This window comes from Papio anubis, chromosome 7 (assembly GCF_008728515.1).
Source record: "Papio anubis isolate 15944 chromosome 7, Panubis1.0, whole genome shotgun sequence".
In the NCBI taxonomy this organism is placed as follows: domain Eukaryota; kingdom Metazoa; phylum Chordata; class Mammalia; order Primates; family Cercopithecidae; genus Papio; species Papio anubis.
The window spans coordinates 108,341,731-108,357,539 of record NC_044982.1 but is presented as its reverse complement, the minus strand read 5'-3'; the positions used below and the strand labels follow the sequence as shown (position 1 = coordinate 108,357,539).

The 15,809-nt window shown below is 40.7% G+C and overlaps 1 protein-coding gene across 1 annotated transcript in view; it reads left to right on the top strand.

Annotated features, from left to right (window-relative positions):
• The window catches only part of ABHD17C (abhydrolase domain containing 17C), a 60,944-nt gene extending 45,589 nt beyond the window's left edge, over positions 1-15,355 (top strand). Inside the window, exons 2-3 of the mRNA XM_003901292.4 lie at positions 9,260-9,439; positions 13,886-15,355. Coding sequence (XP_003901341.1) covers positions 9,260-9,439; positions 13,886-14,105 — 400 coding nt within the window. The 3' untranslated portion in view covers positions 14,106-15,355. The remainder of the gene's footprint in view (positions 1-9,259; positions 9,440-13,885) is intronic.
• The last annotated feature ends 454 nt before the right edge of the window (positions 15,356-15,809 follow it).

The following is a 15,809-nucleotide window of genomic DNA, read 5'->3' as shown; positions in this document are numbered from 1 at the left end:
ACCTAAGCCAACTCCCAGGCCTGGAGTTGGCCAAAGTAGGATGGTCAAGAGGTCAAAGGATTCTGGGGTTTATAACACCAAGGGCTGAAGATGATGGACTGTGCTCAGGTACAGAGACATACGGATCAGAATTCTGGCCTGGAAGAAATGTGAGGGGATACAGGTCATGATGGTTCTTCTACTGCCTCAGCATTCTCATCATTAATATCAAGACATTTAGTCCCAATTCCAGTCCTTCTACATAAGTCTGAGCTCTTCAGTCAGATTTCAGTGTCAGAACCTGCTGTGGGACCCAAGGGCCAGCTGTACAGTCCTAGACTCATCTTGTCAAAATATGATGACACTCTACCTTGAGACTCTGTTGTAAAGTGAGTATGTTTAGTCTCACTGGTGAGAATGACCTTTCCCTGGAGAAGAGTGTGTAGAAAATATCTACTTACACATTTAAGTCAGGACCACAGATTTCATGAAGTCTAGGGAGAATCTGACGAAAACACGCGTTTAGTGGACGTGGAAACAGATCAGTAGTTGACCAAGAGCAGACATTGCCGTTGCCCACATAGCTTGTACCCTTCCTGGTCTTGATCCTCTTCCTTCATCTGCCATGACATCCATGTCCGAATTACTCACCTTACATATAACCTTGCTTCTGCTCGTGCTCCCGTTTTATATGTATGTCTCGGCTCCCCAGTTAGATTCAGCTCCTGAAGACCACCAAACATATTCCATTCATCTTTCTGTCCTCTAAAGGTTCCATGTCTGGTCCAAGAGAGATGCCCAGTAGCTGTTGTTTTAATGCATTAAAAAAAGATGAGCTGGGCGCGGTAGCCCACGCCTGTAATCCCAGCACTTTGGGAGGCCAAGGCGGGCGAATCACAAGGTCAGGAGATCGAGACCATCCTGGCTAACATGGTGAAACCCTACCTCTAATAAAAATACAAAAAAAAAAAAATAGCCAGGCATGGTGGTGGGTGCCTGTAGTCCCAGCTACTCGGGAGGCTGAGGCAGGAGAATGGCGTGAACCCAGGAAGCAGAGCTTGCAGTGAGCTAAGATCGTGCCACTGCACTCCAGGCTGGGCGACAGAGCAAGATAGTGTATTAAAAAAAAAAAAAAAAAAAAAAAAAAGATGAAGACCCCCAGTGGATACCTGAAACTGAGGGTAGTACATGAGCCCTTCATCTGCCATGACATCCATGTCCGAATTACTCACCTTACATATAACCTTGCTTCTGCTTGTGCTCCCCTTTTATATGTATGTCTTGGCTCCCGCGTTAGACTCAGCTCCTGAAGACCACCAAACATATTCCTTTCATCTTTCTGTCCTCGAAAGGTTCCATGTCTGGTCCAAGTACATGAGCAAAACTAGCCCTGTACATGCAGCAAAACTAGCACAATTTTTTTTCTTCATAATTTCACAAGTAGAAGATTTGTTCTTACTGTAGATCTTACCAACTTTGGCAACAGTTGTCTTTTTTCTTATTAAGTTGAGAACTTCCTATTCATTTAAAGGAAGCATGTTACAACTTCTCTTTGGTATATATGAATTGCCAGCATCGCTTCTCTTGTGCTTTGGAGCCCTCGTTAAGTAAAATGAGGGTTACTTGAACACAAGTCTGCAATACTGTGACAATTGATCTGATAACCCAGCCAGCTACTAAGTGACTAATGGGCAGGTAGTGTAGACTCTGTATGCTGGACAAAGGGAGGGTTCACATCCCAGCTGGGATGGAGTGGGACAATGTGAGATTCCATCATGCTGCTCAGAATTAGGAATTGTTTATTTCTGGAATTTTCTATGTAATATTTTCAGACTGCAGTTGAACTGTAGGTAATAGAAACTGTGAAAAGCAAAACCATGAATCTGGTGGGGGGACTCTACTGTATATAGACATATAAGAGGAGATTTTTAATGGGAGTTGCCTCACATGATTATGGAGGCCAAGTTCATGATCTCCCATCTGCAAGCTAGAGACCCAGGAAAGCCAGTGATGTAATTCAGGCCCAGTCCAAAGGCCTGAGGACCAGGAGCGGCTGATGATGCAGCATTCCCACTTGGAGGCCAAAGGCCTGAGAATCTTGCCAGGGGAGTGAGGGTGGGCAGGGGAAGGATACAAGTGTATGTCCTGAAGTCTGAAGATCTTAGAACCAGAAGCTCCAGTGTCCAAGGGCAGGAGATCGATATCCCAGCTCAAGAAGAGAGAGATAATTTTCCTATTGTCCACCTTTTTGTTCTATCTGGGATCAGATGATGCTTTCTTTACCCAGTCTACTGATTTAACACTAGTCTCTTCCAGAAGCACCCTCACAGGCACACCCAGAAATAATATTTTACCAGATGTCTGGGCATCCCTTATCCCAATCTAGTTGATAACGTAAAATTAGCCATCAGGCCAGCATAGAACTGCTAGTTGAAGTCCTGGGATTAAATGAGATTGTAGGAGAGAAAATGTAAGATTGTGATAGTAAGACTAGAGCTTGGGGAAGATGAGCCAGTAGTAGGCCAGGCCCATTTGTGGCAGGGGCAGGAGGAGGAACCAAGAGTGACTCAGTGTCTCAGAAGCTTAGGAATGAGTTTTAAGAAGGAAGGCATCGTTAATGTGAACTGCCAAGGAGAAGTTGAACTGGATGAGAGGTGAGAAAAAGCGTTTGGGTTTGGTACTTCTGATAGCCATTTGCAAGACTTCATAGGAGCAGAAGGCAGGTTTCAGAGGACTTAAGGTTGAGTGGATGGGAGGGTGGGGTGGTGGGGAAATGGAGGTAAGAGATGGAGCTGTGGCCTCAAGCACAGAGTGCTGATGAAAACAGGTCCTTTCTTAGATTCAGAAACTTGGATATATCTGTGGCATTGAGAGAATAAAGATTGAAATTTTACGGGGTCAGGGAGGAGATTCTTCAAGTTTTGGGAGGGGTAAGAATCTGGCCCTCAAGTGGAAGGTTAACCCTTGTTAAGAAGAACCAACATGTCTTCAACAGTGCCAGGAAGCAGGGGCAAATGGGCAGGGGAAGGGGAATGGTCTGGCCTGGTGTAGTCTGTGGAGGAGTACCCCCAGGGCCTCGAGATCCACACTCACCCGCTACCAGCTGTGTATTTGTATTTGGGGAGCAGGAATGTTTACTTCTAAAAAAAAGCCTTAGGGGTAGAAAGCGCTGTGTATAGGCCCTGCTACTATTCCTGCCATCCCTGCGTTTTTCCCACAAAGGTCATGCTTACTAACAGGAATCATTTTTAACCTTTTCCCATTGTGATACTCCCCAAAATAGCAAATCATAAGTTAAAATGCTAAAATTCCTGCATGAGTACATCTTTTTGTTTTATTTTGTTGTGTTTTTTTGGAGACAAGGTCTCACTGCCATCGCCCAGGCTGGAGTACAGTGGTGCGACCTCAGCCCACTACAGCCTCAACTTCATGAGCTCAGGTGATCCTCCCACCTCAGCTTCCGTAGTAGCAGGGATGCTACTAGGCACACAGCACCATGCCCAACTAATTTTTTGTATTTTTAGCAGATATAACATTTCACTTTGTTGCCCAGGCTGGCCTCAAACTCCTGGGCTCAAGCAGTTCACGCTTCTCGGCCTCCCAAGGTGCTAGGATTACAGGCGTGAGCCACCATGCCCGGCCATGAATACATCTTCTGTGTCGCCTATATTGTTACTGGCTGCTCCAAAAATACTGCCTTGTTCCAGACTGGTAGGGTTTAACTTCTGTTTTATTCTAAAATAAAGGCTTTAGACTTTGGAACTGTTAATGTTTTTGAGAAAATACTTTTCACTTGATCCTGTTATCTTTTTTCTAACGCTGTGATGTTAAACTGACCTATGTTTCACACAAACTTAATTCGTTGTCTCTTTTTCCCCCCTGTGTCTATTATGTAATTTAACCTGAGAACTAAAGGGGCCTTAGGCTCTAGTCCAACTCTTTTTGCCCAATGTCAGTCAGTGTTTAAGTTTGAAGAATCCGCATACCCACTGGATCAGAATTTGTAAGTGTGGAGCCAGGGTGCTTACATGAAAAGTAAATAAATAATAATAATAATAATTTCCCAAGTAATTCAGATACTTCTCATTTTGGAACGATTGGCATAGAGGTCACTAGTCTAATGCTTTGATAGAAAAAAAAAATCCTACTACTACAGTAAAAAGAGTTGTCCTCATCTGCCAAAACTGGGTGTTAGAACAGAGGTCTCTTACCATTCTACTAAAAGTCCTGATACTTTCACAGAATTATCCACCTCCTTGGTTCCTCATGTGTTGTCAAACAGTATAGTAAAGACAGGAAAAAGCAGTGACAAAAGTCCTTAACACAGAACTAACAAATCTGAGCGTTTGACCTAACACGCTCTTGTTTTCTGAGCCCTTTGAAAAACACTGGCAGTTAGCAGCATGCCTACTGACTCCACACAGAAAGGACCAGCGATGCTGCTTCCCTTTTTTCCCAACAAGTCACTGCCTAATAACTAAAGGAAATTAGGAATGAAAACTTGAAAGAAGAAAAACTCAGTCTCACCACCTGAAGAAAACAATTATTACTATTTTCATGTATTGCTTTGAAGTCCCTTTTCCATGTATAGATTTCTTTTTAGAAATGTAATTGTGACTCTGTTTTTGTAAGCTCCTTTTTATTGCTTTCTGTTAAAATTAACATGAGTGTTTCTCCATGTTAATTCTTTATGAGACATCATTTTTAATGGTCTGATGTTGCCTTATGAGGTTTATTTTTAGCACAAAATCTACCATGAGTTGTCACAGTTTTGTGAGAGCTGTCTCCATATCTGAAGTATCTGGTGAACTTTTAAAGAATTTTTTTGTCATGAAATATAACTGCCAGACATAGAAGTTTATAAAACACAGATGTCCAGCTTAATGACTTATAAAGGAACACTTGTGGTGTGACATAGACTATCCCCAGCATTTACAACCCCCAGGAAGGACATGCTTCTCTCTAGTGATGACCATTTCCCTTTTTGCCTGTAATCACTATCCTGACTTTAGTGATTCACTTCTTTGCTTTTCTTTATAGGCTTACCACTCAATTAATATCCCTAAACAATAATGTTTAATTTTGGTAGGTTTAAGTTTTTGTAAATGGTGTCACATAGTGTGTGTTTTGCTGTATCTGCCTCTTTTCCCTAACAGCATTTTTTTTAAAGAGGGTCACCCAGGCTGGAGTGCAGTGGCACGAACACTGCTCACTGCAGCCTCGACCTCCTGGGCTCAAGTGATCCTCCCACCTCAGCCTCCCAAGTAGTTTGGACTACAGGTGATGCCACTTTGCCCAGCTAATTTTTTTTCATTTTGTGAAGATGGGGTCTTGCTTTTTTGCTCAGGCTAGTCTCCAACTTCTGGTCTCAAGTGGTCTTCCCACCTTGGCCTTCCAAAGGGCTGAGATTACAGGCGTGAGCCATCGCACCCAGCCTTAACAGCATGACTTTAAGATTCACTGGTGGTGACGGGTGCACCAAAATCTCAGAAATCACCACTAAAGAACTTATCCACGTAACCAAAAACCGGTTGTACCCCCAAAACTATTGAAATAAAAATATGAATCTTTTAGTGTCCATGTACATATTCTGCAGCACAACTATACCACAGTTTCTTCATCCACTCTGCTGTTGATATACCTTAGGGCTGTCTCTAACTGTGTAGGCATGCATTCAAGTCTAGTATATATTTCTGGTATATGTAAGCATTTATTTGTGTGTTGAATTTATCTTGGAGTAGAATTGCTAGGTCCCTGGGTATGTGCTAATAAAATCATGTCACTTCATATTGCCAAACTTTTTCTAAACTGATTCTATCAACATAAACCCCAACAGTGAATGAGCATTCTTGCACACATCCTTGCCAACACTTAATATTGTTAGGCTTTTGAATTTTAGTCAGTCTGATAAATGTGTAGAGTATCACATGATTATTTTAATTTGCATTTTCCTTTTTACTAATAAAGTTGAATAACTCTTCTCTTTTTTTCTTTCTCTGTCTTTCCCTCCCCTCTTTTTTTTCTCATTTTGTAAAATTCTGTTTTTCTTGTTTAGTCAGTTGTCTTATTGATTTGTAGTAGTTATTTATATATGCTAGATCTAGACTCTGTGGCAAGTATCTTTTCCCACTTGGTGGCTTGCCCTTTTACTTCCTTATGGTGTCTTCTGATGACCAGAAGTTCTTGATTTTAATGTAATACTTTGTCTTTTTTTTTTTTTTCTTTATGACTAGTGCTTTTTGTGTTTTACCTGGTGACATTTTTCAGTGAAACTTTGAGGTGGTTGTCACGAAGGATGTGAGTCTATTGAAATCAAAGGTGGACTTTGTAGAGACTGGTACTGGGTGTGTCCTAGTGCTGAGACCCGAAGGCTAGGAACTGAGAGTCCTCAAGCACAATAGCTCTGGCTTCTCCAGAAGGCATTTACAGAAGGCCGTGATCTCTGAGGATGGCTGATCCAGGACATTGACAGGAGAAAGAGCTGCCTGCGTGATGGCCAGGGTGCTTCCCTCTGCCTCGTCTCCTGGGCTATGTCTCTTGGGTCTGTGCTTGTTCCTTCCTTTATTCAGTGCAACCTCTGAGCTTGTAAAGTCCCATGGCGTGTTATATAGAAGACAGGATTTTGAAAACATATGTTGGACTCGTCATAAGAAGTAAAATTAACACTTCCTCATAACTGTGATAATGTTATCCTATATAATCCTCTCAGACCAGATTTTATCAAAGAAGGTAAGGGCTAGTCTGGTTGCCATTTTTACCTGGAAGTCTTTTATTTTATTTTTGATATTCAGTATTGATAATCTCTTAGTCTTCTGTGCATCATTCATTAACTACCTTCAGTTTTCACTTCTCTCCTCTTATATTTTCTTTGATTTATGATTTTTAAAAACAATTGATAGCAAAATGAATGGCCTGTCCACAAGAGTGGTCATTGTGGAAAGAACTCATCCCCAAATGTGGAAATTGGAGGCTCTCCTCTCCATGTGCCTGCAGACTCCCTGTAATGCAGTATCTCATGGTCCATACGCTTTTTGGGGTCATAGACCACTTTGAAAATCTGGTGAAAATTGTGGAGGGAGGAGGAAACCCCTGATGTTATTTATGCTCTCCCCAAAGACTCCCTGGACTTTAGATGAAAAACTCCTGCTGAAACAGCTCTCCCAGTCCATGAAAGAAGGATCTTGGTGGCAGTTGCTGCTGGGGAGATCCCTGGGATGGCTTACCTTCAGCATTGAGACGTGAGAACAGTGTTCCTTTCTGACCCCCCATTTAGTCCTCAGGGAGGGTGCTCTGTGTTTGTAAATCCGTGGTCGCTGATGTAGATTTGGGCACAGGATGCTGCTCTGTCAGTTGTTTCCTCAAACCTCCCCACCAAAACTGCCCGTGCTGACCATTTTTTAATAACCTGTTACGCCAACGGGAAGGAAACCCCAGGCAAGAATGCCAGGCAAAACCCGCATCTGGAAGCCTCTTCCATAGACACCGTTTTATTGGATGGTGTCAAGTTGCAGGACCACACAGACATTTCACTTTAGAAATGGAGGATGGATGCTGTTTTTGTTACAATCTTTTATTTCCTGTCTTCTGCATGATTCTTAATAGTCCCCTGCCGGATCTCCCAGCTTCCTTTTCATGCTGTCATCTCCTGCCTGCCATTGTCACCTCGCCCTTGGACACTCTAGCGGCCCTCATCTCCAGGACAACCCATAACCCTTTAGTTTCCGATTCACGCTATCCTAGCACATCCCCTGCCGGCCAGCCCATTGCTTTCCTGCTGCTGCATTGGGTATGTGTTGCACATCTCCCATAGAAAGTCCTTCTCACCTCCATGTGTTTAATTCCTGTCTTCATGGCATGGCCCAGGTGTGGTGCTGTGCATAAAGCACATTCCAATGCCCTGAATTCTTTCTTTAGGGCCTCCATTTTTCCATGGAGTTTCGTGGAGCTTGGAGGGGAGGAAGTTGGGCTGAAATCCTGCCATTTCCATCAGCTGTGGATTGATAGTTCTTTTCACTGAAGGTTGTTATCAGAAAGCATTTCATATTGTCCTATGAGCTACAATACATATTTATTCCGAAAAGGAGAATTGTTGGCTCACTGGCTTCAACTTTTCCAGATAATGTTGAATTGTTTTCCCAAGTGCTTGTACTAATTTACAAAGTAACAGCGTTCCACTTTTCTATGTCCTTGCCATCTTTCAACATTGTCTGGCTTCTTCATTTTTGCCTATCGTTTGGGTATAAAATAATAACTCATGGATTTAATTTACATCTTCATGTTCTAGTGAAATTATTTCACATCTTTCTATGTGTGTATTAGGCATTCATCTTCATTTCTTTCGCCTATTTGTCTTTTTCTTTTTCATTTCTAAGCATTCTTTAGATATTCTGGATATCCTTTGTAGGATAATAAGAGAGCATGTATTTTCCTGGGTTCCTTCTATTTTATTCCGCCACCATATCTAGGGTGCCGCATCTTTCTGCATGGGCTGAGGTGGCTCACTGTGATCTGCTTGCCATCACCAGGAAGGCAGAAGGGATGGCAAAAGCACACCATTTGCTTTAAAGCATGACCTGGGGGTTGCTCATGTCACTTCTGCTGACATGCAGTTGGCTGGAACTTAGGTCTCTGTACACACCAGGCTGCAAGGGAGGCTGGGAAGTGAAGCCTGTATTCCACACAACCCTTTACTTAGTTAACAATTTGAAGAGAATGGATCGGAACCCACTGATGGATTGAAAGACTTGGAAGGGTTTAACCCTGAGAGAGACTAAAGAAAATACAATTATCTTTAAATTAATTGTCTCCCAGTAAATCTTTTTCTGATAAGCGTTAATATATTTTGTATCATGAAAACTTTGCTTCGAGTTTTTAATATTGCAATTTGCCAAAACTGCTTTTGTTTTTACTTCAGAAGTATGTTTATGATTAGCAAATAAAATATAAAGGGAGAATAATAGGAAATCAGATGACCATCTCTGTAGCTACTGAAATGAAATTTATAAAGCATATATTTAATTAGCCAGAAATATAATATCATGTTTATTGTTTTTTGCAAATGTTGTGGAAAACAGAATCATAGTCACTTAGTACCAAAACAGGCCCCTAACATTTGTTTTTGTCAAGCTCACATCCATCTTAAATTAAAGTGTACAAGTTAGATGATACGGTTTTAAGCTGGTGAATGTGGGAATTTTATGAGTTTAAGATACGATTTCTCTGTCTCTTTCTGTCTTTCTTCATACCTTAGTTAATGGCATACAACCTCTGATTTCTCCAGGTATGGCGTGAGTCCCGAGAACATTATCCTCTATGGTCAGAGCATTGGGACTGTCCCCACGGTAGACTTGGCCTCGAGGTATGAATGCGCAGCGGTAATTCTCCATTCCCCTCTGATGTCTGGTTTGCGTGTGGCTTTTCCGGATACCAGAAAAACATACTGCTTTGATGCTTTCCCCAGGTAAGTTCATGCTTGTCCAACAAGTGGTAAGTCAGTCAGTGGCCGTGTTCACATCTGATGCTCCCATTAGCTGTGTAAATATTTATTGAATGGAGCCATACGTCAGACCCTGTGCTGGGTGCCACAGGGCATGTGGAAGCAAATATGACACACACTATCCAGAGATTTTATCCTCCCAGGCCTGAAAATCTCCCAGATGATGTATAAGGACCTTGAGTATACTGACACCTAGGGTTAATTGATTCAGCTCTGATATACAGGATTTTTAACAGCATCTATACATCCTAAAGGATCTTACAGTTCAGCACTCATTCATTCAGAGACATCTTGTTGAATTATGAGCTGTATACGATATGTGTGATGGGGTAACTAGTGGTGTAGATGCTCAAAAACTTCAAGCAAGCACAGTTTTGAAATTTTTCTTACTTTTTCAGTTGGACAGTACAGGTAAGGGGAAAAGTACCATGCTCAGTTAATCTTTGTAAATAGAAGAATAAAGGCAAAGTGAGTTAGTTGACAAGCCAGGCTTTGATCTTCGGTAAATAGCCACAGGAATGGTATAAATGAACAAGCTCACCTGCCACCCCCTATTCTGCTCTACCACTTTGACCAGAAGATCTCACCCCTGCAGAGTTGCCTGCATGTGGAAAGCATTTTTAATACAAAATATTTTACCCCTTGAGCTTTTCCCACAGTCCTTGCTAAAGCGGCCTAGGATAGTTACCCCAGGACTGGCCCAGCTCATGTTGCCATTTTATAGAAAAACCCCAGCAGAAAGAAAACACAGTTTTAGGGTTTTTGATTGACCTATTAATTGCTTTCATCCTGCTATTACTGGAAAAAAAAATAAAAGATCATCATTTGGTTACATAAACATGTATTATACAGACTGGCTCCGTTCACAGAAAGGAACCTTCTGTTAACACCTTGGGTGAACTTCAGTTTTGTGCAGTTTGTACCAGGATTCAATGAGATTCAGCTTCATGAGAAAGTTGCACTGCAAATTTCTAGTGGCGTGGCTGGGAATGCTAAGTAGGGCTAATGCGCCTCTCAAATGTGGCCTTAGTTGTGCTGAATTGGTAATGAGAGGCCAGTTTGCTGAAAGACAGATACTTAGCATGTTTGTGGGAAGCAATGCCGGGAGTTACCCTGGCAACAAAACTAATAGGTGTTTTTTGTTTTTTGTTTTCCCCCCTGGCTCTTAAATTGGCATGTACCTTAAAATACAGCCATACCAACAAATTGCAAATGATTAATAACAAATTAGCAACTAATCTTATCTGAGTTTATCTGGTATGGCAGGTATTGGGCTATGCGTTTCATGTTCATGGTCCCCCTTCATCTTTATAAGAGTCTTAAGAAGTTTGTCAGCTGGGCACGGTTGCTCACGCTTGTAATCCCAGCACTTTGGGAGGCCAAGGAGGGCAGATTGCCTGAATTCAGGAGTTCGAAACCAGCCTGGGTAGCATGGCAAAACCCCATCTCTACTAAAAAAATAAAAATAAAAATAAAAATTAGATGAGCTTGGTGGTGTATGCCTGTAATCCCAGCTACTGGGGAGGCTGAGGCATGAGAATCGCTTGAAACCAGGAAGCAGAGGTTGCAGTGAGCCCAGATCATGCCACTTCACTCCAACCTAGGTGACAGAGCAAGACTCTGTCTCCAAAAAATAAATAAATAAATAAAGATGTTTGTCCAATTACTGTGCTCATTTTACAGATGAGGAAATGAGAGGTTAAGTAATTTATTGAATTAAGGTCAGTAATTGGAGGACAGGCACAGTGGCTTACACCTGTACTGCCAGCACTTTTTGAGGCCAAGGCCAGAGTGTCACTTGAGGCCAGGAGTACAAGACCAACCTGGGAAACACCACAAGACCCTGCCACTACAGAAAAAATTAAAAAGTTAGCCAGCCATAGTGGTGCACATCTATAGTCCCAGCTCCTCAGGAGGCTGGGGTGGGAAGATTCCTTGAGCCCAGGACTTTGAGGTGGCATTGAGCTAGGATTACATTACTGCACTCCAGCTTGGGCAACAGAGCAAGACCCTGTCTCTTAAAAAATTTTTTTAAAAGGCTAGTGATTGGAGACAACAAAGGAGACAAATCCTCATAGGTAGTGCTGTAAATTATTAATATGATAGATTTCAAACCATTAATGGTTGCATTGACTTTCATCATGAATTGAATTTGAATTTGGTAAGCATTTTCTTAATATGTCCATTGCTGCCAAATGGCAGAATCATGTGTCCCTCTCCTTAAAGGAGGATACTTTCATATTTCCTTTTCATATTAAAACAAATTTAAAAAAGGAAAAGGAATCCAGATTATTATTTCATTTATAGTTTATTTTTTTTAACCTCCTTTACACTTGGGATGAGGTGATGGCATTCAACTTTAAATATACCCTCCAGGCAGTGGAGAGTCTCTTAAGCTGTGCAGTGTGGAGCATAGTCCCAGGCCCATTGTAAATGTTGAGTAAATATCTTTTTAATTGAGTATAATTGAACTCTGTTAAAGGAAGTCACTTTAAAATTAAATATAGGGGGAAAACAGGTTTCCAAATAAGATTTCCAATGTGCATAATTGAATACTGCCACAGTGGCTCTGATCTTTGCAAATTACGTGGCTGATGAGGTTTTGCAGTCTTTCTGGGATGTCTTGAAGTGGTCCACGGCTCCCTGAGTTTTTAATAAAGGCTAGATGACAGTTGTTTGTAGATCTTTGGAATATGTAATTGATGTTAGAGCTCTTTGTTATCTCCACGACCTCATTCCTGTTATTTAATAATCTCTCTGAGCTTCAGTTTCCTCCTTGATTAAAACAGAGGTGGTCATTCCTTTCTCACTCTGTTTCATTGAATATTAAATGAGATTTTGTGTGTTAAGTGCAAAGCACCTGGCTATGGTAAATGTTTAAAAAATGTTAGCTGTTACTTTTTAACAAAAAGATTCCCACAAATAGTACAAATTGGTATCCTTTTGTAACTTCGACTAGGATCAAATATGGAAAGAGAAGTAAACTACAAGAGACCCTTTGGCAGGACAGAATGGAGAGAGAGCCATTTCTCTTGGTTTCTTTGTGGATGAAATGACTGTTATCCCCATCAGAGAAGTCTCCTACACACCCAGCTCAACCAATGCTTGAAGTTTTTTGGATTCCTCTTTGGGATGTGCTTTCAGAGCCTGAAGCATATTATTTTAAAGATCCTCAAATATTCATCCTTTGAGAGTAGATTTGATTTTTATCGAGAAGTCATTTGGAATAAAATCTAGGCATTACATTAAGTTTTCAAGCTAAATAGTACAGTTTTTATTTTTTAAAATGAGGCGCTTGCTTTTATGAAATGGGGTGTGTATCTTTGAGTCAAATCTGATGGTAGCTCTCAAAAAAGAATTCTGAAGACGAGTGGCAGCAGATTAAGTGTCCAGCTTTCCAAAGAGACAGTCATTTGATATATTAAGTTCTGGCCCTTTTTAAAATTCTCTTGAAAAATAATATATAAAATAATATATAAATATAAAAAATATCTAAAAGTAATATAAAAATTAATATGTAAAAAATAGTAGTTACTGGTTTGCTAGTCTGATGCTCAGAAGAGTTCTGTCTTTAATAAAATACTTTAACAAATGCAACAGCCAAATGCAGTGTGGTATTCTTGTTTGGATCCTGGAACAGAAAAAGGACATTAGTGGAAAAACTAGTGAAATCCAAATGAAGTCTGGAGTTTAGTTCATAGTAATGCACCAACGTGGGTGTTTTAGTTTTGACAGATGTATCACAGTAATGTACAATGTTAACCTTATAGGAGATGGGTTATGAGTATGTAGGGGGACCGTATTATCTTTTTCTTTTCTTTTCTTTCTTTTTTGAGACAGAGTCTCACTCTGTTGCCCAGGCTGGAGTGAAGTGGCGCCATCTCAGCACACTGCAACCTCCTGCTCCCAGTTCAAGCAATCCTCCTACCTCAGTCCTCTGAGTAGCTGAGATTGCAGGCATGCACCACCATGGCCCAGCTGATTTTTATATACACTGTATTATCTTTACACCTTTCCTGCAAGTTCAAAATTACTCTAAAATGCAAAATTGATTTAAGAAAAAAAAGTAAATTACCAGAAAAAAAATAAAGCAAGAAAAAGCCAAACTGTTATGATATGTTAATGTAGGTTCATCGAATGTACTGCTGTGGTAGGGGATATTGATAATGGGGGAGGCTGTGCATGTGTGGGGACAAGGAGGTATCTGGGAAATCTCTGTACCTTCCTCAATTTTGCTGTGAACCTAAAACTGCTTTAAAAGATAAAGTTCTTAATTAAAAAAAAAAAAAACCCACGGTGTTATTTCCCTGCCTGTGGAGATTTATTGACTTATTATTAAATGTGATGTGTATTATCTGTGAGCATAACTAATAGAGTCCTTTTTCTGCCTCCCCCCTTTCCGTTTTGCAGCATTGACAAGATATCTAAAGTCACCTCTCCTGTGTTGGTCATTCACGGTACAGAGGATGAAGTCATCGATTTCTCCCATGGCCTAGCGATGTACGAGCGCTGTCCCCGAGCCGTGGAGCCCCTCTGGGTTGAAGGAGCTGGGCATAATGACATAGAGCTTTATGCACAATACCTAGAAAGACTAAAACAGTTCATATCTCACGAACTTCCTAATTCCTGAAGACAACAACTTGATCTTACCTCATTTACTGTGAACAGAAGAGTCCTCTGTTTTGCACATGCTTTAACTGGGTAGCTGTAAAGGTTTGATAACCATGAAGAAGTGCCCAACCTTTAGGGTGTTCTAATCAAAGAGCTGATGAAATCTCAGTCTTTTGTATCTAGAGGTTGTTCTGCTAATTCACACAACACGTTAAACTGAACAGTCGTGATTCCCAGCTTCATTACCTTGCAGGAATGGGAATGAGAGCTGAATGTAAGGACAATTTTCTAGTGCTGTATAAAGTAGCCTCGCATCTGTTTCTCGACCTTCCCCATCGTTTCTGACATTCATGCAGAACTCGCCCCTGTCTCCACCAATGTTCTCAGTATTTGACATGCAGCTCTCTTTCTGCCACTGGATCCATGGGTTCAATCCATTTGTGAAGCTGTGATAGTGTAACTGGAAAGCTAGTGTGGTGAAAATTCCTTTATTATTTTTTGTTAACATGCTGATCTTTCCCTGGACAAATGAACTGAAGGGTAATTCACTGGAACTATCATGTACAGCTTCATCAACTGTAACCATATAAATATAACTGGATTATTCTTAAACAAAAAGAAACTAGGGGTTTTTTTAAGTGTAAATTTATTACTAGCCAACAGAGTTTTAATATTTTGATTGTCCGGTTGGTTTAACAAAGAGCCTAGCCGACTTTCCTTCTGTAAAGTCCTCCTTGTAGGCTTTTTTAAAGTACTGTACATATTTGCAATCACATTGTGCATAGATTCTTAATGGTAGATATGATTTCTTTTGTCAGGCTACAACAATGAACTGCAAATTCCTTGTTTGTAATGTAAATGATTGAATACATTTTGTTAATATGTTTTTATTCCTATGTTTTGCTATTAAAAATTTTATAACATTTCCAAGACAAAAATTCCAAGTTTATGCTTTGAAGAATTTATGTATAAAATTTCACTAAACTAATCTTTTTAGTTTAGGAATTATTTGGGTTTTGACACTGGAGTTGCGCCAAATAAGCATCAGAAATAGAAGATGCTTAACATTGCTATACTACTTGTATTGGTTAGGGGTTTGGATTTGGGGGTTCTTTGGTTTTAATTTTTTTTTCCAAATTTAAAAGCCTTAAATGTACTGTAAGCCTCAGATCGTTGTACAACTGGACTGCGGTTGATTGCCAGTTTGTGTACTGTTGCTTGGATGCAGCACAGTGGTTGGTAATGGAATAAAGGATGCATGGATCAGAATGTGTGGGCTTGTGCAGTTTTTTTCTTCATCTCTCCATCAAATAAAATAGTGAATAAGAAAACAACTTTTTGTCCAAATATAAGAAGAAACCCTTGGGGCTTTCAAACTGCACTACCTTTCTCGAGGTATATGGTTTTGTTCTATAAAAGGCCTTAGATAACTTTTGGAAGAAGCCAAGATATAAAGCATATAGCAGTAAAGTGCAGATGATATCTAACTAGAGGATGCAGTGGATTCTGGCTATGAAACAAAACTGATGAAGGTCACCTCATTGTGACCTGGCTCAGAGGAAGGACAGTGCCTCTTTTGTTGGGAAGCCTGAAACGGGTGTGTTCCATAGTTTTCAGCCGTTTGACCACCTGAGTGGAAAAGAGCAACTGAGGGATGCTAGTTTCCAATTCTTGGAACACACTCTCTTGAGGGTGCATTAGGAGGAAGTGGTGGTCAGGAAGG